We start from the raw sequence: 21,289 nt of genomic DNA on the forward strand, positions 1-21,289 counted from the left end.
TAGTAAATAAACATCTACATTTCATGTTGTCCAGCTAATAGAGTAAGTCCCAGTCATTCTTGAACCTTTCTAATATTTGGCACTTCTTACCAGTTCCTCCTTCCTTGAACTCACGTCTCTACCGGCTTTTGTGGTCTCTCTCTCTGTTGTTATTCTGATTGTTCTGCTTGCTTCTTCTCAGTCTCCTGTACAGATTGTTTCTCCAGATTATTGTGTCTGTTCTACCAATTACTGTTTCTTAAATATTGATTTCTCCACAGTTTCATCTGTGGTTCCTCTTGTCTTCTTACTTCCTGTATTTCTTTTGGTTGAAGTCATCTTTTCCAATTGCTCTAGCACTTTGATGTCTTACAAATATTACAAGCACTCAAGCTAACGTGTAAAAACTCAGTTCTCCTTAGTTCCTCCTACGAACAGGTGCTCCTTGTCTTTTGAATATCATCCATACAGTTTCATCTTCAACTTCTCCCTCTTTACCATTCCCCATATACGGTTCCCAAGTCATATGCGTTCCTGTATTTCTAATGTCTTTTCCACCTCTTTTCTTTCCATCCCCATATCCACTGCCATGGCCACCATCTTTATTATTTCTCTCTTTGATTATTTCAAAAGATTACTCCTGAATTTTTCCACCTCCCATTTTGCTTCCTCTAATCCACATACTCCCTTGCCACCAGCCTGTTCTTTCTATAATACAAAACTGCAGATACCACATCTCTGCATATATATTTTTAGTGGTTCTCAAGAGACTTTAAGAAAGAGCCCATCCTAGGCTGTCATATGTGATTCTGTTGACCTCTCCAGACTCATGTATACCCTCTCTACTGTACCCATGTCTCCAGGACGCTTCCTCATCGCACTTATTTCACTGATTTCAGTCGTATGTTTACATGCCTGGCTCCAGAATGGAATTTCTTCCAGAGTAACAATTCTGTGTATCTTTCTATCTCTATGGTCTAGCACTTTATTAGTACCTAGTAGAAACACAAACGCTATTTGTTGAATGAGTGAATGAAGTACAGCATAGTGTTTTAGACACTTATTATATTAGAAATAATATGTTTGTTTGTACTCTGGTGCATGAATTCTTTTAGCTAAAGAATTGTATTATTCATTTTAAAAGTACCCCACATTTCCTAGTACAGTGTTATGGAGTCAGAAGACCTGGCATAAATGTCTCATGAATGAATAAAGAAACACTACTACCAAGCAGGAAAATCTAGGGGATCGCTGCTTAATCACAAATGGCTCCCTCCATGAAAAGACAGTCTCTACTAAAGGGCCATGGAAATACATGGAGTTGAATTTGAAGAAAATATGAGAGGAAATAATAGGAAAAAATAATCTGCTAGAACACCAATATGAAAATTGGTATCTAACTGTGTCTGCTAGAGAGAATTGCTACTTCCTCTGGCTTTTATGATACTTTCTGATATTGAGACTTGAAAGTTTTTCTGTAAATACTAGAAATGCTAGAAGATATTGGGGGGAACACATGGGTGTCAGAAATAAAATGATTTTAATTTTTATATTTTCTTGGCAGTTTTCTGGCTGCTTAGCATTGCACACATTCACATTTCTAAGACTCAATTTCCAAATTTGTAGGATGTTAGTAAAAATAGCAGCAATCATTTATTGAATGCTTATTATGTTTTAGGCACTGTGCTAATATTTAACATGAATTGCTGGTTATAAAAATCACAACATCCTTGAGTTAGGAGTTATTAGTATTACATTATGCTATTATACAATATCAGATTAATATATAATATGGTATAATGTTATTGAACAGATTGATTTCAGTGAAGATTAGCTTATAAATATTATACTGTATGATGTTATACATAACATTCTTATGTGCTCTTTCGTAGATAAAAAAAATGTGTCACAACAAAGTTTAGAGAACCTACTCAAACTCAGAGAGAAATCAGAGAATAAATTCTCAAAACTGGAAGCCACCTACAGCATCCATACCCTTCGCTCTGTACTATGTGATGTGTATCAAGAATGGAGCTACCAGCAGTATTTGTATGAACATGAGGCAATGTGTGGCAGAGGCTTGGTGCTTTGTAATATTTAGTAAAATAAAACAATAATAATGTAACTATAATATTTGTTGTTCTTACTTGACTCTACGTGCTCTAAGTTCAGAGCCAGCCAAGTGCATCTTTTTCTTCTCTAACAGGATCTAGAAGTGTTCTTTATCTTAGTGAATCCACGTACAGCTTATGGATGACTCTGGGAAATCTCTCTCCCTAATGAATAAAAGATTTGACTTAACATGTTATTGTAAAGGTTTTAAAAAAATTACTATTTTGGCCGGGCATGGGGGCTCACGCCTGTAATCCCAGCACTTTGGGAGGCCGAGGCGGGTGGATTATGAGGTCAGAAGTTCAAGACCAGCCTGGTCAGAACGGTGAAACCCCATCTCTACTAAAAATACAAAAGTTATCCAGGCATGGTGGCGGGCAAGTGTAATCACAGCTACTCGGGAGGGTAAGGCAGAGAAGTGCTTGAACCCAGAAGGCAGAGGTTGCAGTGAGCTGAGATCGTGCCATTGTATTCCAGCCTGGTTGACAAAGTGAGACTCCATCTCAAAAAAAAAAACAATAACAACAACAACAAAAAAGAGAAATCTACTATTTTAAACCTAAACTACTTTAAAAATTATGCTTAATAAGGTATTTTTTACCTAGGGTTTTCAAAAATCAATTTTATTGGGGAGTAATTTGCGTACAATAAAATGCTAGTTTGAATTTATCATCTTTTCATAAGCTTATGTATCCACATTAACTACTGTTACAATCAAAATATAGAATATTTCCAACACCTCACCATGTTTCTTATGCCCCTTCCTAGTCAATCTCAATCCACATCCTCAAACACAAAACACACACTGAATTGTGTTCTCTCACTCTAGAGTACATCTGCCTCTTTTTAAGGGCTTCATGTAAATCAAATCATACAGCATGTACTCTTTTTAGCCTAGTGTACTTCACTCAACTCAGTGTCTCTGAGATCCTTTTATGTTCTTGTGTGTATCAGCAGTTCATTCTTTTTACATTGCTCAGCAATGTTCCACTGTATGCATATACTAAAATGTGTTAATCCACTCATCTTTCATGGGCATTTGAGTTGTTTCCAGTTATTGACTAATAAAGAACACATTTGTACACAAGTTGCTGTGTATAAATATGTAGCTGTTAAATTCATAAGAAACTGTCAACTGTTTTGTAAATTGGTTGAACAATTTTAATGCCCATTGATGACATATGAGTTTTGGTTGCACCACGTTCTAACACTTGTTTTTGTCAGTGTTTTTAATTTTAGTCACTGTTGTGGTGACTGTTCTTCTTAAATCTTAACTAATGTTAGAATTTCATAACATACTTACATGTCCATCATATATATATTATCACTAGTGTAGCTTTTATTAAATTGTGGGCCATAATTCATAATGGGTTGAGACCAATATTTTCACAAAGAAAAACAGAAAAGAAAAAATATTTGCGTATATCACATGTAATATGGCAAATATTCATAAAAGAAGTAAAATCATCCCTAAGGGGGTAAAAATTGGGTATGAGGCCGGGGTGGGGCTGAAATCTTAGTATCTCAATGATTTTTGTCTCTCCAAAACCCAAGAAAATAATATTCCTTAATACTTAAATTCTCTTGGATTTTATTGGCCATTACACAAATAGCATTGGCAATGGAACATACCCCAAGTATTTGCAATATATGAGCTATGAAATGGTGGTGACTAGATGGCTGTGACTGGAGGATTTTCTCTTGATTGACTGAGTGATTTCAAAGTCATTTACTAAGTGGTACCTATGTGGGCCTATTGGCTGCCATTGGTTGTCCAGTGGATATTGCTTATGCTTGGTCCTTGGTGTTTTCGTGTGTGACTGGAGCTTTGAGAATTAAATAATAATAATTTATATTTTATTATTAATTCTACAAATGTTAGTCATACCATTACATGTAAAATGATGTAAAGAAAAAGTTGGCAATATCTAAATTAATATTTATCAGCTATATAAAGTTAAAAGTTGTTTTCTCGTACTGAGCAAAGTTAATAGTTAAGCTCTCCAAACATTTTTAAAGAAGTTATTTTAAAAAGTATTTTACTTTTGCTGGAAAAATAGTGATTTTGAATGATTTTATAAATTATTATATTTGTATTATATGTTGATATGAATTGCTACTTTGCATATGTAATTTGAAATAGATTACCTTAAGTTTCTTGGCAAATACAATTATAAATTTATGTTAGCTGTTAAGAGAGAAAAAATTTTTAATTTAAATGTTAATTTAAACATTTTACTTTGTCTTTTAACCCTATATTGAATAGAAAAGTAAACTTCATACTTCCTTTTTATATAAAGCACAGATATACATATAGTGTAAAGAGGGACAGAGTATATTTGTGATATTAAAATTTTATGGGGAAAGTGATTAGGAAAAAAATGTTTATAAAAAGATCCTTGGGGTTGTGATAATGAGAAAGCTTGAGCAGCACTATAATTAAGGACAATACTTTTAAATGATAATTTGTTTTAGTTTTATGCTCATACATAACTAATTACATGTGAAGTTATCTAGCTATCTAATTTAAAACTTTCTAATATTGACATATATATATATACACAGACACACACTATGTGTGTGAATATCACACATCCTGGTTTGGAATATAAAATGTATTTCTTACTGTAAATAGTGGTTTTAAAAATACTGGAAAACACATGGATGAGGAAATGAATCAGACTTGGATATTAATGGTAATAATAAATCTGCCCTTTAATGACTACCTTCTGGATACCAGACACTTGGCTAAGCACTGCATAAGCATTCAGTACTTCATTCAATCCTCTTTACATCTTTACAGTTTATATATAAGTAAACTGAGTTTCAGAGCCATAAAACACCTAGCCAATCATAAAGAATGAATTAATGGCAAATCTGAATTCAGAATCAGATACGGCTTACTCTAAGACTTAGGCTTTTTTTGCTGTAGCTTCCTGTCTCTTCTTGACCTCAAATAGTGTATAGGATACTTGTTATATGAATAAGTAATCATGAAAACATGGCAAATGCTATAAAATACATCCAGGAAATAAGTCATTTTATTTAACAAGCATTTATGTACATTGTTTAGCCAACAGCTTTGGAGTGTGATTTCCTCCTTCATCTGTAAAATCAGGCAAACGCTGCTGCTGACCTTCTAGATGATTTTGTTAAGGGTTAAATCAGATAATGCAGGTAAAGGGCTGAGAGCACAGGAACAGCTCATGTATTTTTGAGTATTGTTAGTTGAATGTTGCAGAGGACATAAACTTACTGGAAACACTCTCATAATCCAGTTCCACGTGCAGACCCTGATAAAGCCACGTGAGGATGAAGTTAATTCAGTGAGTGCTATGGGTATTCAAGAAGCAAAGGTGGCCGTGGTATTTAGACAAGACAAATGCAGGAGAAAGACCTTTACCTGAACTCTGAGAAATGGAGAGGGCTTTGGAAAGGCAGAAAACAAGCCAGGGCCAGAACAGAAACGAGATACAGAGCAGGAAATGAGCTTGCCGTTCTGGGAAGAGGACTTGGTGAAACACAGACTGGGTGAATAATGGAAGACAAAACAAGAAAGGAAGGCTGACACCAGAATAGGATGGTGAGATATTTCTGCTCAGTTCTTTGAGCAATTGAAAGTCACTGTTTCTGGTGAGATGAATGAAATGATGCCTTTTAAAGCTTACTTCATAAAACAGTGACATTATACAACAGGAGAAAGATTTGATGCTTGAAAACTAGTATGAACATCACTGCATTAAATCAAAGACATGCATAATGAAGTGGATGATAATGGCAGTGATGGAAATGAAATATAAGTTTAGCTTGGAACACATATCTCCTCCTCCTCCAAACTAATCAATCATGTTTAGATGGAACAGAAGAAGAAGAAGTAATGACAACTGTGATTTCAAGGCCTCAAAGAAAATGAGAAAACACTGCCATGAATAATGTAGAAATAAAGGATTTAACAAGTCTTTCTATTTGTACTTACAGCTAATATAATTACAAACATAGCAATAGAAGATAGATTTAGATAAAATATTATAAGTCAAAAATATGGTTAGATCTTCAAACGTCACTTTGGAAACCATGAGTATGGAGATAATGGCTAAAACTCTCAGAATGAAGGAGTCACTGAGGGTTTCTGCTCGGGCTGAGGAACGTGAACAGAACTCTCGGGCCTGCGGGGATGAAACTGCACATACAGCATCCTCTTGAGTTCAGGTGGTAGTGGTCTCTTGCTTGTATTAGCATACATCTATTCATAAATGGAAGATCTTTGCTTTCTCACGTAAAAGGAGACAGCTGTCACTCAAAGTAGGCTATCCTCCAGGTTTTCCTAAACTGTCCCTGGACAAACAAGGCGTCCCCCATCTGCCACACTAAGCAGAGCAGTACAACTTGATTCAGTGAGGAAGACCATGGTTTGCATATTACATTTATTGTTGAGTCTTTAAAAAATGCAAGGTTTTCTGAATTTTTTTTGTAATATATATGTTTTCTGATCAATTTATTTATACATTTGTTACAAATGTTAGAGTTATGTAAGTTTCATCCACATGCACTGCATATCCTAAGGAACAAAGGTTGCATCCCTACTTTGGGGCAGAAAGCTCTCAGGTCTTAGGTAGTAATGCATATGAATTCATAATCAACTATTCACAGGGTCAGAATATGATCATATAGGAGAACATGATAAGTTCTCCTATATGATCACATGAAGTATATGCGGCCATTTGCCCCTCCCAAAAAAAAAAAAGGAAACTTGAATAACAAATAACGGTTTGAATATCAATTTGAAATGATATTAAGATAATTTTTTTCAAGTAATTAATCACTATTTCACTATTCAAATCTTGCTGAAATAAGAAACATGGAGGTATATATACATATATATACACACACACATATATATTTTTATATTTGAGATTGAAGAAAGCAACTGAATGCTAATAGATATAAAATTATTTACATTTACTTTTTTTTTTTGGCCTAAAATCTTATCAAGGCTGAAATGTTTTGAGCTTTAATATGATTTATGAGTTAGTATATCTGATTTCAGGGATGTTAAATCAATTAAGCTACCTTACTGATATTTTATGAACCCTGGTGGAATGTGTTTTATTTCACAGACATACTTCTTTTATATTGTGAATTACGTTGCCTCTAAAATGCGCTTCCCACTGAATTTTAATTTTCAGTTTATTTTCATGGTATACTATACAAAATTTTGTCTTTGTTTTGTATTTGAAGCAGAGTATGCTATAGTAAATTTCACAAAGGTTATTTATAATAAACTTATGTTTACTTGAAAATAATGTAATATTACTAGAGGATGCAGAAAAAATGGATTTAATTCATACTCACTGTGGTAGTGTTGCTGGCAGGGAACGTCTAATAATGGAATGAACTTGTCTGTAAACATCCAGTTTGGACATGCATCGGCAGGAAGTGTGATTGGCAAAACTGATTGTTACTGGTTTGGGGCCTTGAGAGAGAGGCACTGTAATTTCAAATAACTACAAAGAAGGGACAAAAAGAAGAAAAAATTATATAGATGCTATAAAGCACTTTTATGGTTAATACTGGAGTCCGAAAAAGAGTGAGATTAGCTCTATATAAGTAATACTGAATAATGTATGCAGGACGCTATGTTTTTTATGATTACAAAGTAAAAACTGTCTTGCTCCTAACCAGTATCTTTTATCAGAGTAATAAATACTCCGTATGTTTATCTTATGTCACTAGTTATGAAGCGTATTAGAATTAGGATAACCAACTAATGATTACAGAGCAGAGACATGACAGACCAATGTGTTCAAGAAAAAAGAACTGTTTCAAAGTTACAGATTCTTTGACATGAACATTTAAAATATCCTAAGGATTTAAAAAGTGTCACACACACAAGCATCTTTGTGATTTAAGAGCAAAGCTATTGGCCACACAACCCAGAAATGCTTGGTTATGTCCTACTTTAAATAAACTGAATACACAGACATTAGTTACATAGATGTAGAGTTAATTTTTACTAAATTTCTACCTCAATGTAGTTTTATATTTATTTCTTAGAAACTGATTACGTTTAAAAGAAAAAAAAATTTATAATTTAATAGATAAAGTCATGTCTCTGCTATCTTGATAAAGTCATTATGAAAATAATGAGCTTGAAACAAGGTAGGAAATTTTACACAATTCTGAATTATAGTCAAAATTTAGTTTAACTGGTCTCCTTCTGAACACCTTATTTATGGATGAAGAACTTCTCTTTTTCTCTTCTTTCTCCAAAAACAATGTTTTAAATTAAATATACAAATACATCATTGATTAAGTAAAACTAAGTAGATTTAAATTCCTAGGGTTCTTACACTCTAAATTACCAGTAAAAATGGCAAAAGTGAAATCTTGCCCACTAACTGCTTGATAAGATCAACTTGCAGTCATTTAACTATAATTGATCCACGTATTACTTGGTGTTTTCATGGCAATCTGAGCAGTGATAAAAAAGATGATAAACTTCAAAGCCTCGTGACTTGGCCTTTCCTGAAATTTCACGCCATCAGCTGAAGAAGATTGAAAATATTTATGGGATAGGATTAGTTGCCAATTTTGTCCACACCAACAAGGAGACTTTTAAAATAAATTCTGAATAATGAAATACAGAAATATCTAAATTATAAAATGCATATTGTCTTCATTCAAGATGTATTCCTTATATATTTATTTAAAAATTTAGCTACTTTCTTGGGATACATACAGTATGCTTTAGAAGAAATAGGTACAGGGTTACACCCAGACAGGTGACTTTTATTAGCTCTCCCATTTGTAAACAGTATACATTTGGAAAATTCATTTAATTTCTCCAAGCTTTTTTTTTTTGATAATCAGTAAACTGAGGGTAACATCTGGACATTATTCTCGGGATATTACAAGGATTATATAAGCTAAATGAATCTGATATGTATATTATTTGCTATACAGATGTAAGTTATTACTATCTGTATAAATTCTCAGGATTCTAGGTATTCTCCACAACACTGTCTGTTCTGTGTAGATAACTACACTATGTGGCCTGAACATATGCCACTATTATGATTTTGACCAGTTTGTCCTCATAGAAGACATTCATTTACACAGTTTGGATAAAATCTTTGATTAGGTGAAATACTGCAATGCCAGTAATCCTTTGCTCAATATATACCTATTTTAAGAGAGAATTCTGCAGTGTCTTCATAAGCTACAATTTTTCTATCTTTTAAGATGTCTACGGAATGTGTGTTAAGAACTAGCACTACAGAAGACATATAAAGTGGTTTTAAAAAGAAGCAATTTTTAATAAACTTATAAAATTACTTATTTTTTATATTTGTATAATTTATAATTTGATTATTTAAGCTCTCTAATAATGTAGATGGTAGGAAGGTGTACCTAAGATTTTAGATCTAGTAGGCAGTCACATATGTGTGAGTTTAGGAGAGCCATTGAAAAGTCATGAACATTTAAGCTGTAATTGGAGTCTTGGACGTTGATGACATTACTTGATGAGCACTCTAAATGAAACGAGAAAATGTCTAAGAATAGAAACCCGGGGCACAGGAACATCTATGAGGTGGGAAGAGGCAAAGGTACTAGTGAATATGTCTGGGAAGAAGCATAACAATGATGGAGCATCAGGAGGGGAGACTGTCAAGGGGTGCCAGAGAAAGAGAGGAGAGCTTCAAACAGGTGGTATGTGGTCACAGGGCCACATGTCTCTGGGAAATCAAATATAACAGGAATTGACAGGAGATAACCAGCACCTGGTGTGGTTCCAAGGGCTGTGGCAGGGCAGGGGCTGTAGGAAGGAAGCAGCAGTGGATATGGGGGACAAGAAGTACTCCATGTGACTAGAGGGAAAGGGCTCAAGTGGCTCAGACCAGCAGAAACAATTGTGCTTATACACACAGTGTTTGTAATCTGATATGGTTTGGATGTGTTTCTCCTCCAAATCTCATGTTGAAATGTGATTCCCAATCTTAGAGGTGGGACTTGGCGGGAGACGAATGGGTCATGGGACCAGATCCCTCATGAATGGCTTAGCACCATCTCCTTGGTAAGGAGTGAGATTTTGCTGTTAGTTCATGCCAGAGCTGGTTGTTTAAAGGAGTCTGGGACCTCTCCCCTCCCTCTCTTGCTCACACTCTGGCCATGTGACACACCAGCACCTCCTTCCACCAAGATTGCAAGCTTCCTGGGACATCACCAGAAGGTGAGCAAATGCCAGCATCATGCTTCCTATACCTGCAGAACCATAAGCCAATTAAGCCTATTTTCTTTATAAATTACCCAGTCTTGGGTATTCCTTTATAGCAATGCATAAACAAATAAGTAAGCACTGCAGGATTTGGCATTGTCTCCAGTGAAACCAGGCAGGACAGAGCCTGATAGTGAAGGTAAGGCACTATTTGAGATAACTAACAGCCATTGTAGAAGATTTTATGTTTTCCCACCCCTAACCCTTGGTAGCATCATTCCTGCTCCCACTGATGGCTGCCCTTCCAAATTCTGCCCCAGCCTGTTTTCCAAATGGTAGACAGATTGCAGTGAGCAGTATCAGTGATCATGGAGAGACCTCATCCACGCCTAGGTAGATAATGTTCACAAATCAGGATCCACCCATGGGTACCAAGCATGAATTCAGGAACAGCAGCTTTGAAGAACATTCTGGTGAGATGAAGAATAGCTAATTCACATTAAGAAAGCGTCTTCCTGGAAAACTAAGTGTGCCTCTATGCTTTCAAAGGCTACAAGAAATGTGTTTTTGAATATACTGACTAAAAGAATAAGGAGGCAGGTAAAACAGCACTAAAACCAAATCACTGTTTAGAGAACTGTCTTTTCCTCTAAGGTGAAGACTTTTACAAGTGATAAAATGGAAGTACAGTTGGAGAGAAAAATTGTATTGCAGTTTAACTACTTAAAGGAAATAAAGGAAATCAAAACATAAAAAAAAGGAATAAAAATCAAAATCTTAATAACTGATGTCTCATTTCTCTTTTATGTGTCTAAGAGGCAATTGGCAGGCTGAATTCAGTTAATTTTATCAAAAGGAACAGAGACTGAAAAATTAAAGTCAAAACAATTTTTTCTTCTCTTGAAACACATCCTCTATCCCCAAATTTTGACCTGCTACTTGACACCAGCGTGAAAAAATTTTAAGAGTCCAGAGAAAGATACCTTTGATAATATTAAAAGTAGAAAGAGTCTTGATAATTGAGTTTTATTTATCTATCAACTTCAGGAAAATTAGTAGTATCTACCAGGAGTATGCTGTCTGGGTATGTATTAAGATGTAATTGTACCTATACTTGCTCTTGTCACACGCTAAAGAGGCCCCTTCAATTTTTCAGATTCTTTCTGTACTGGTCTCATGTGTATATATCGATCGACTTACTGTTATCATGTATAAATGATTACAGTTTCGACTGCCTTTTCAATAAATATAGTGAATTCTATTTTCTTGTTTACAGACCCCTTCGTTAATTTTTACATAGCTATATTTAATCCCTATGTTACTAAGGATTTCCATAAGCATTTTTTCCTAATTAGATACTATATGCTTCAAAACTATACATTTTTGAACTGACAAAATAATAATTAGAAGTGTATTATAAACGCGCATGTCCCCCTCCCAAAATAAATACATATCGTTTTTCAAATCACTGGCAACTTCCCTACTCCACTAAATATGTAAGAATAAACAAGAGTTTACTTAGTCTTGAGAAACAGACATTAATCAGAGTCCTGGATCTTCAATTTACTACTTCTGAGACTTGGAAAAATTAGCCAACTTCCTCAAGCCTCCATTTCATTACCTATAAAATAGGGATAATGATAATGGTGATTTCAGTGTAGTGTTTGGATTTCTCTTCCTCTTCTTCTTCTTCTTGTTTTTTATCATCATTCACATCAGCCAAGATTTAAATTTTTGTTAAAGAAACTCCAAATTTTAAAATTTCTATTTAAAATCTTTTCCTTGTTTAGTTTTCAATAACTATTTATTGAGTACCTACATGATATCAAGCTCCTTGCTAGAATCTCAGGATAACAGTCATCAGTAATGACCTTGCCTCTATGCGGCTGATCAGAAACCTAACAGTGAGGGCCGGCTGTGGTGACTCACACCTGTAATCCCAGCACTTTGGGAGGCCGAGGTGGGCAGATCACTTGAGGTCAGGACTTCAAGACCAGCCTTGCCAACATGGTGAAACCCCGTTTCTACTAAAAATACAAAGATTAGCCAGGTGGGGTGGCAGATGCCTGTAATCCCAGCTACTTGGGAGGCTGAGGCAGGAGAATCTCTTGAACCTGAGAGGCAGAGGTTGCAGTGAGCCCAGATTGTGCCACTGCACCTGCACTCCAGCCTGGGCAACAGAGGCGGACTCCCTCTCCAAAAAAAGAGAAAAAAGAAAAAGAAAAAAGGAAAAAAAAAAAAAAGAAATCTCATGGTGAGGGTGAATGAGAAAATACATATACACAGAAAGAGATGCTATGGTAGAATTTCTGAAATACCAAATAGCTTACCATGAACACTGGAGTTTAATTCCCTTATGCAATTTGTTCTTGCCATTAAATAATGATCTGAACTAACACAGTAACTAGAATTTTCTCTCAAAAGAGTTTAGATCTAGCTAAACATATCAATATTTGAAACAGTAAGTAGATTATTTTAAGAAAACATGAATCATGATACTATTGTCAGACTATTTTGTGCTTTATTGTGTATATAATAGTATTTTCTGTTCTACATTTAAGTTCATAGAGCATAAACTTTATGTATTATGTTCAGCACTAGCTAATAACTCCAAGTATGTATGTTTATTTAGTAAATACTGATTGATGATGTATTTAACTGATGATATAATCTATTATAATTTGATACTTTGAAAACTATAATTTTTCTAAAACAGTTTTATAAAATAAAGTGAATTGTTCTGGAACAATAAATGATATTAACTTATGTCCAATGTAGGACACAAAAAAAGTTGTAATAATACAATTCATTATGGAGTCTGATGTATACTTTAGGCATATAATACCAGCTGCTGGTTTTGGAGAAGATCAAAAGGACATATAAAAAACAGTAATTAAGCAAGGCTGGCAACTGGAAAAAACATCTGACTGTATATTCTGTAAAACTATAATAAACAAGAGGAAATGGAAAGTGTTTCCAACTGAGAAGTTCCCAGTTGTAATCTACTGGCATTCTTTAATAGGAATATTTAATAGTCAGTTCTCACCAACAAGAATGGACATCAAATAAAGCCACATTTTGAAACAATAGGTTGTTTACAGCAGCATAACAACGGCTGTAAAGCAACAATTCCTACTTGTACTTATCTTGCAGGCTATTCAAGAAAAAGGGGTAGAACTTCCTTACTGAGAAGATCTTGAGTTATAATTTAGTACTAAATTCTAAGCAATGTTTGTGTGGATACAAATATGACACAAAAAATGCCTTCCTCTAAAACACCATTATATCCTAAATATAACCAGCTTCTCTTCAGAACAAATCTCACTACCATATTTAATTTAAATATAAATATTCTAAACTTTAGTCCATTAAGTACATATATATGTACCCCCTGAAGAATATGATTAATAACTGTGAAATCAGATTTTAAAACTACACAACATTTAAAGAAATAATCCCCCAAAATGGGAAAAAGTCTTAGCATTTTGACTTAGCATTGCAACCACATGGCTAGCTATAAAAGGCCTGTGGAACTTAAATTGGGTTTGGGAAAGAATATGGAATAACAGATAGCCTAACAGATTTAAATCTGTTACTGAATTAATTTTAACATATTGTTATGCATAAAAAGTATACACAGTACCACAATTAAAATAAAAACCTCAATTGAAGAGTTTTAGAAATACTGAACAAAATATGTGAATCTCATTCTACCTTGGATTGGAAAAAAGAGGTGTTTTTCACAGATGCATTAATTATGTTCTTAAGGCAAATGTTATTCTTAAAGAAACTTCTGATAACTGGTACTGGTATAGAGTTCTTTTTCCACATCAGGATAAAACCTGATTTCTAACAACTGTGCTTGCCAAATATTAACTTGCTAAAGATACAATACAAATCACGTTCCACTTGCTGAATGCATAGGAATGTAATAAATTAATTTTCCAGACTGCTGCAGTATTCTGTTTAATTGATGGAAGAAATATCTCTGACTGCAGTGCAAAATAATACCTCTAATTTCATTATATAGTTGCATATTTTACTTAGGTTTAAGTATTTTTTGTTGTAAAATTTTATGAAACATCCAACTTAAATATAATCAAGCATGTCTTTCCTAATATACATGCTCATATTATTGCTTTAAAAAATAATGAAAATGAAGTAGCTGCTTGTTTTCAAGATGGCAATGTAGAATTTAAAATAATCTGCCTCTATATATCAGAATTAGCTCACAGCGACCTAGCTTCCAAACTAAACTGGCTTCTTTAGTCTGGCACTAATGAATACAGCAAAGAACTTCTAGTTTCTTGAGCTTGGTTTAACCCCACCATTTTCAAGGAGACTCCAGAGATTGAGTTGTTTTTCTTTATTCTTTCCTAGATTTAGTAAAATATATAAGGTAAATACTAATATTCAAGTAACTTTTTAATCCAAATGTGTGCCTCAAAAGCAGATGACTTTCCTCTGCTTTCATCACCAAATAATTTATCCCCTGCAAAATTCATTTTCTACTTTTTGGTTGTATCTCTTAAATATACAACTTCTCATAAGAAAATATACTCAAAGTGTATGTTTATGAAAGAGGTGGAAAAGACATCCAATCTACTTAACTTTTCAAAGCTACTTAGATATTTGTGTGGAGAACTTTGAAGCAGTTTTTATCGATTAGTACACTTTGGAATGCACAGTGCATATGTTTTTACTTTTCAATGAACAGCTGGCTTCCTCACACACTCTGATAACCTCCCCTTCACTGAGCCCCATAAAAAGAAAAAACATTTCTATGAAGTATCTATAAAAAAACATGAGTTTAACATTACCTAAGGTACATTGTCCTTACAATTTATATCATTCCAATTGGTGACTTTGCTACAAAATGTGCCTGGAACTCTTTTAACAAAATGAAAATTCTTTTTTTTTTTAACCTTAAGAATATATAGCAATAAGAAATTTCCTTTTATATTTGAAGGAAATCATCACACACTCCCATTCATATTACATTGATAATGCAATAAATTGAATAAACTCAGGAAAAGGTTCTACTTAAGTACACGTTTGCAGAACTTGGAATATTAGTAACTATGTGGGAACACTGCCTTCTTGCTTTCAGAAATTTTAGGCCTCGACCTCCCTTGGTTTGTAAACATCCCGGATATGCATTTCCATAAGCCTTTGTACTTTTCTTGCACAACACTTAAACTACTTTTAATTACTTGATAAATGTTGATTTCCTTTGCTAATTTGTTAGCTCTATTAGGGCAAGATCTATACATCATTATACACCTACACTTCGTGCATAGTATGCTTTTAGTACCTAGTATGAAGCACCACATAATGGGTGTACAGTATGCACTTGCCTAACTGAATTTAAATTAAAACTATTTGCCAGGTGCAGTGGCTCACGCCTGTAATCCCAGCATATTGGGTGGCCGAGATGAGTGGATCACTTGAGGTTAGGAGTTTGTGACCAGCCTGGCCAACATGGTGAAATTCTATCTCTATTAAAATACAAAATTAGCTGGGCATGGTGGTGGGCGCCTGTAATCACAGCTACTTGGGAGGCCGAGGCAGGAGAATCGCTTGAACCCAGGAGGTGGAGGTTGCAGTAAGCCAAGATCATGCCATTACACTCTAGCCTGGGTGACAAGAGCAAGATTCCATCTCAAAAAAAAAAAAAAAAAAAAAAAAAAAAAAAAAAATTATCCCTTATACTATAAACAAAAATATAAGTGAATCCTTTGGACAGGAAAAGGGCATGATAATACAAATACAGCGAGGGAAATGCAGGGCACAGTCAATGATGAATGTTAACTTTCCCTTGGTACTGATGTTTGCTCTTCTCTTCTGACACATGAATGCCCTAAGAATTAATAAGCACACCAGGCTTTACATGACATTTATCAGAATGATGCTTCCTCCCAAATCTATATTTAAAGACCCAATCCTTCTTCTAAAATTTTAGAATTATACATCAAAACTTCTGGTATCTCCACCTAAACACTATTCACCATTCAGGCTCTTTCAAATCAGTATATTCAAAATTTGACCTTTGACCCCAAATTTGTTTCTTTTTATTCACCTATTCATTTTATTCACTTCTAAGTGTTTGCTATGTGCCAACTACTGTGCTATTGTTCAGTGTAATAAGCAAACACAATCTTTGCTTTCATGGAGTCTACAACCTATGGAATAAGGCTGGGTGCAGTGGCTCACACCTATAATCCCAGCACTTTGGGAGGCAGAGGTGGGCGGATCACCTGAGGTCAGGAGTTCTAGGCCAGCCTAGCTAACATGGTGAAACCCCATCTCTACTACAAATACAAAGAACTAGCCAGGTGTGGTGGTGCATACCTGTAATCCCAGCTACTTGAGGGCTGAGGCAAGAGAATCACTTGAACCCAGGAGGCAGAGGTTGCAGTGAGCAGAGATCGTGCCACTGCACTCCAGCCTGGGCGACAAGAGTGAGACTCCATCTAAAAAAAAAAAAAAAAAAACCAGAAAACAAAAAAAAAAAAACCACCTAGGGAATAAAACAAAGATAAAACAATCTGAGAGACAGGGTAACGATGCTAAGAGACAGCAACAATGGATACCGTGGAAGCACACGACAGAGTGTTCTGGAAGTAACAGCAATGATGGATGCTGTGGAAGCACATGACAGAATGTCCTGGAAGTTACATTTACGTTTAGGCCTAAGGATGAGTAGAAATTAACTAGATACATTGAGATATGGGATCAAGTGTAGGGAGATGTTTCAAACACAGAGTACAGCATTACAAATGCTGGAGGTGACAGATATTGACATAACCCAAAAAGTGAAAAGAATTTGGGTCTTAGTGGTAAGTAGTTTTTGCGGGGAAAAGCATTGACATTTGAGGCTGGACATTTAAGTAGCATCCAGATCACTGAGGGCCCAGGAAATTAAGTTTAAGGGATTTTAAGAGTTTCATTCAAAACACTAACAACTTAAAACATTTGTACCAATCAATCTGACCAGATGCTGGCCTGAGCAACCCAATCAGAAAAGACAAGCTTATCACAACACTAGTTGAATGCTGGCTCCATCCCAATAAGACAATGTTATCGAGGAGTTTTTAGCAGTATCTGACCTAGCGGTAAGAAAAAAAAATAGGTGGGAACTGAACAATGAGATCACTTGGACTCGGGAAGGGGAACATCACACACCGGGGCCTATCATGGGAAGGGGGGAGGGGGGAGGGATTGCACTGGGAGTTATACCTGATGTAAATGACGAGTTGATGGGTGCTGACAAGTTGATGGGTGCAGCACAGCAACATGGCACAAGTATACATATGTAACAAACCTGCACGTTATGCACATGTACCCTAGAACTTAAAGTATAATAATAAAAAATAATTTAAAAAAAAAAAAGGAAAAAAAAATCACTGCTAAAAAGTGGCAAATGGATTGGAGGAAAGGAAGAATGGAGGTAGGAGGCCAGTTATTAGGCTTGTCCAAGAGGAGTGGTCTAGGTGAGGGGTAAATGTGGCCTAGATCAGAGTGGGATTAGCAGCATGGAGACACTGGATGGGTCCTAGAGATGTTTGCAAGGTAGATCGAATAGCAATTAGTTTTGGTGAAAGGGAGAATAACTTGGCTTGACCAACTGGCTGAATGATGATGTCATTTACTAAGACCGAGAATACAGGAAAAAGAAGAGGATTCACTTACTTGCTTATTTGTACAAGGTGGTGGGGAACAGGTTGTAACTGTTAAGTGAGACAGACCGACCGGTCTGAGGGAAAGCCAAGGCACAAGGTTGAGTGGACAGTGGAGAAATCAGCAGAGAAGCCTGAATTGGAGGGAAAGTTTTGGGAAAAGTAAAAAAAAATTAGATGAGAAAACACAAGGAGAGTTACAGTCTGGAGAGAAGGTGTCTTAGGTCAGAATTCTCAGGAGAAATAGCATAGTTTTGATGAACTACACATTTTTAATTCTCAAAATCCTCAAATCTTTAAAAAATTAAAATGACACAATAAAAATTATTGCTACATAAATTTTAAAATATGACTGATTACAGATCAGAATGTATAAATATTGTGATTATTGCAAGTATATAGCCTACCAAAAGGATAGAAAAAAACTAAAAAAAAAAAATCAACCAATGACAAAAAGCAGAAAAACTTCAGAAATTTCATAGGCAAATTCTGATTTTTCACACAAGCAGATGATGGGGAAGAAGCTGAGAAAATGCATATCAACATTATAAATTATTATAAAAATAAGCCTAAATTCTGCAAAGCTGGGAGGTGAAAGAGATGAAATACAGCAAGAAATGATTCCATGTGATCTAAAGTAGACAATTTTCTTATAGCAAATATTTGACGTCTAAGTACTGAGTATACTGGGCAAAATTATTTCATCTATATGCAGCTTACATTTAACACTAAATGCTCATCTTACCCCTGGCCCCTTGCTATTTTATTTTATTTTATTTATTTTATTTTACTTTGAGGCAGGGTCTGGTTCTGTCACCCAGGCTGGAGTGCAGTGGTGCGATCTCTACTCACTGCAGCCTCTGCCGTCCAGGCTCCACCAATCCTCCCACCTCAGCCACCTCCCTAGTAGCTGGGATTACAGGTGCACAACACCAGGCCTAGCTAATTTTTATATTTATTTGGAGTGACAGGGTTTCACTATGTTGCCCAGGCTGGTCTCCATTTCCCAAGCTCAAGAGATCTGCCTGTCTTGGCATCCTAAAGTGCTAGGATTACAGGTGTAAGCCACCGGGCCCAGCCAAGCCTTACAATTTCTAAAGCCTAAACCTCTCCAACACCTCCCTCTTGATAGAGTAATTTTTATGCTACTGAGCATACACACCTCCTCCTGAATAAATACTTTCACTCCAATACCCATTGGGTGAATGTGACACCTAATTAGACCAACGCAGATAATGAATATGCAATGGTCGCAGAAAAACCACTAATGGTTAATGGAAGACTAAATTTACTTACTTTGCTTACTAACAATATACTGATTTTCTGTTTTCCAAGTTTACATTTTACCTAAGGTATGCTTAGGTATCTATTTGGCCCACAGGTAAATTATGCATTTATTTGGTCGACCAATAGTAAGAAAAATGTAGTGTTGGCTTTTGCTCATATTAACTAATGAATGAGAGAATAAAGAAGAATTTTCTCCCTTATCTGTAAAAGAAACAGATATATAGTAATACATATTTATTATTATATATAATGATATATTATGTATACTATAATATATATTATATATTATATATACTATATATACTATGTATAGTAATATATAATATATATTATATAATTATACAATATAATTATATATAAATATATAATATATTATTATATAAATATATAATATATTTATATAAATATATTATATAATATTATATAAATATATAATTATATAAATATATAATATATATATTATTATATTAATATATAATATATAATATATATTTATAAATAATTATATTGTATAATTATATAATATATAGTATTATATATTTATTATAATATATAATTATATGTTATATATTATATTATATACTATATAATTATATTATATACTATATAACTATATATACTATATATTATATAATATACTGTAATATATAATTATATATTATATGTATGTATATATACATATATATTACATATGTATGTATATATAATATTACATATATATTATATATGTATATATATAATATTACATATATTATATATGTATGTATATATAATATTACATATATATAATATATTATATACTATAATATATAACTGTAATATATAATTATATATGTTATTATATATTATAGTATATAATAATATATGTTACTATATTACTATATATGTTTCTTTTACAGATAAGGGAGAAAAGATATATGTATGTATATTTGTATATACATATACATATGTCTATGTATATATAAACTTTTATTTTAGGTTTGAGGGTACATGTGAAGGTTTGTTACACAAGTAAACTCATGTCATGGGGGGATGTTGCATAGATTATTTCACCACCCAGGAACTAAGCCCAGTACCCAATAGTTATCTTTTCTGTTCCTCTCCAGAAACAGATATTTTTTAAAAGATGAAGCTAAATTGATAGCATAAACTTTTGTTTGGCAAAAAGACTCATTATCTGAAAATTACACAAGTGTGTTAATCAGCTATTTTATTATTATTCATCTTCAAGGCAGCAGTTTTAAAGCCTGGTTTAAAGGGAAAATGCTAGGGGTCAGGGAATCAACACCCCAAAACTGTGGGGGAAAATGCTGTGGATATGTCTATATTTTCATTTGTTCTCATGAAAGGGTCCACAGGTTTTATGTGGTACTAAAAGAGATTTGTGCACTGATTCTGTGGCAGGCACTGGATAAGTAGTGAACAGACCTGTTTTTGCCTTTGTGGAGGAGGGAGACATTAATCATGTAATAATGACTACATAATTATAAACTATGTGATTACAGGCCGTAATAAATACCATTTTAAAAGTACGGGAAACTATAAAGCATTTACTACAAATATTGGGTCTAATCTAAATAGGTCAGAAAGTCTTGCCTGAGGCCTTGCGGAAGCCACTGGACACCCAAGTTGAGATCTGAAGAACTAGCACCTCAGGAAAGAGGAGACAAGAAGGCCAGGTTAACTTAATGGTGTGTGTGCCAAGGCCCAGGAGCAGAGGAAACACGATGATGCCCAGGAATTGGAGAAAGCCTAGAGCACTGGAAGCACAGGATCAAGAATCATTACACTAGATGATGCTGAAGAGGGGCTATAGGGTAGAGATTGCAGGTTGTAATAAAGATGGGGTCTTTAAAATCCCACATGTTCTCATTTATGTGGGAGCTAAACGAGTGGATCTCATGGAGGTAGAGAGAAGAATACTGATTATCAGAGGCTGGGAAGGGGAAGAGTAGGGAGGATGGAGAGAGGATGGTTAAGGGGTACAAAAGCACAGTTAAATAGCAGGAATAAGTTT

General features: G+C 34.5%; 1 protein-coding gene across 1 annotated transcript in view; it reads right to left on the reverse strand.

Annotated features, from left to right (window-relative positions):
* VEGFC (vascular endothelial growth factor C) overlaps nucleotides 1-21,289 on the reverse strand; it is a 120,449-nt gene that overhangs the window by 14,003 nt on the left and 85,157 nt on the right. Inside the window, 1 exon segment of the mRNA NM_001136099.1 lies at nucleotides 7,444-7,595. Coding sequence (NP_001129571.1) covers nucleotides 7,444-7,595 — 152 coding nt within the window.

The sequence above is a fragment of the Macaca mulatta genome, chromosome 5 (assembly GCF_049350105.2).
Source record: "Macaca mulatta isolate MMU2019108-1 chromosome 5, T2T-MMU8v2.0, whole genome shotgun sequence".
Lineage (NCBI taxonomy): Eukaryota > Metazoa > Chordata > Mammalia > Primates > Cercopithecidae > Macaca > Macaca mulatta.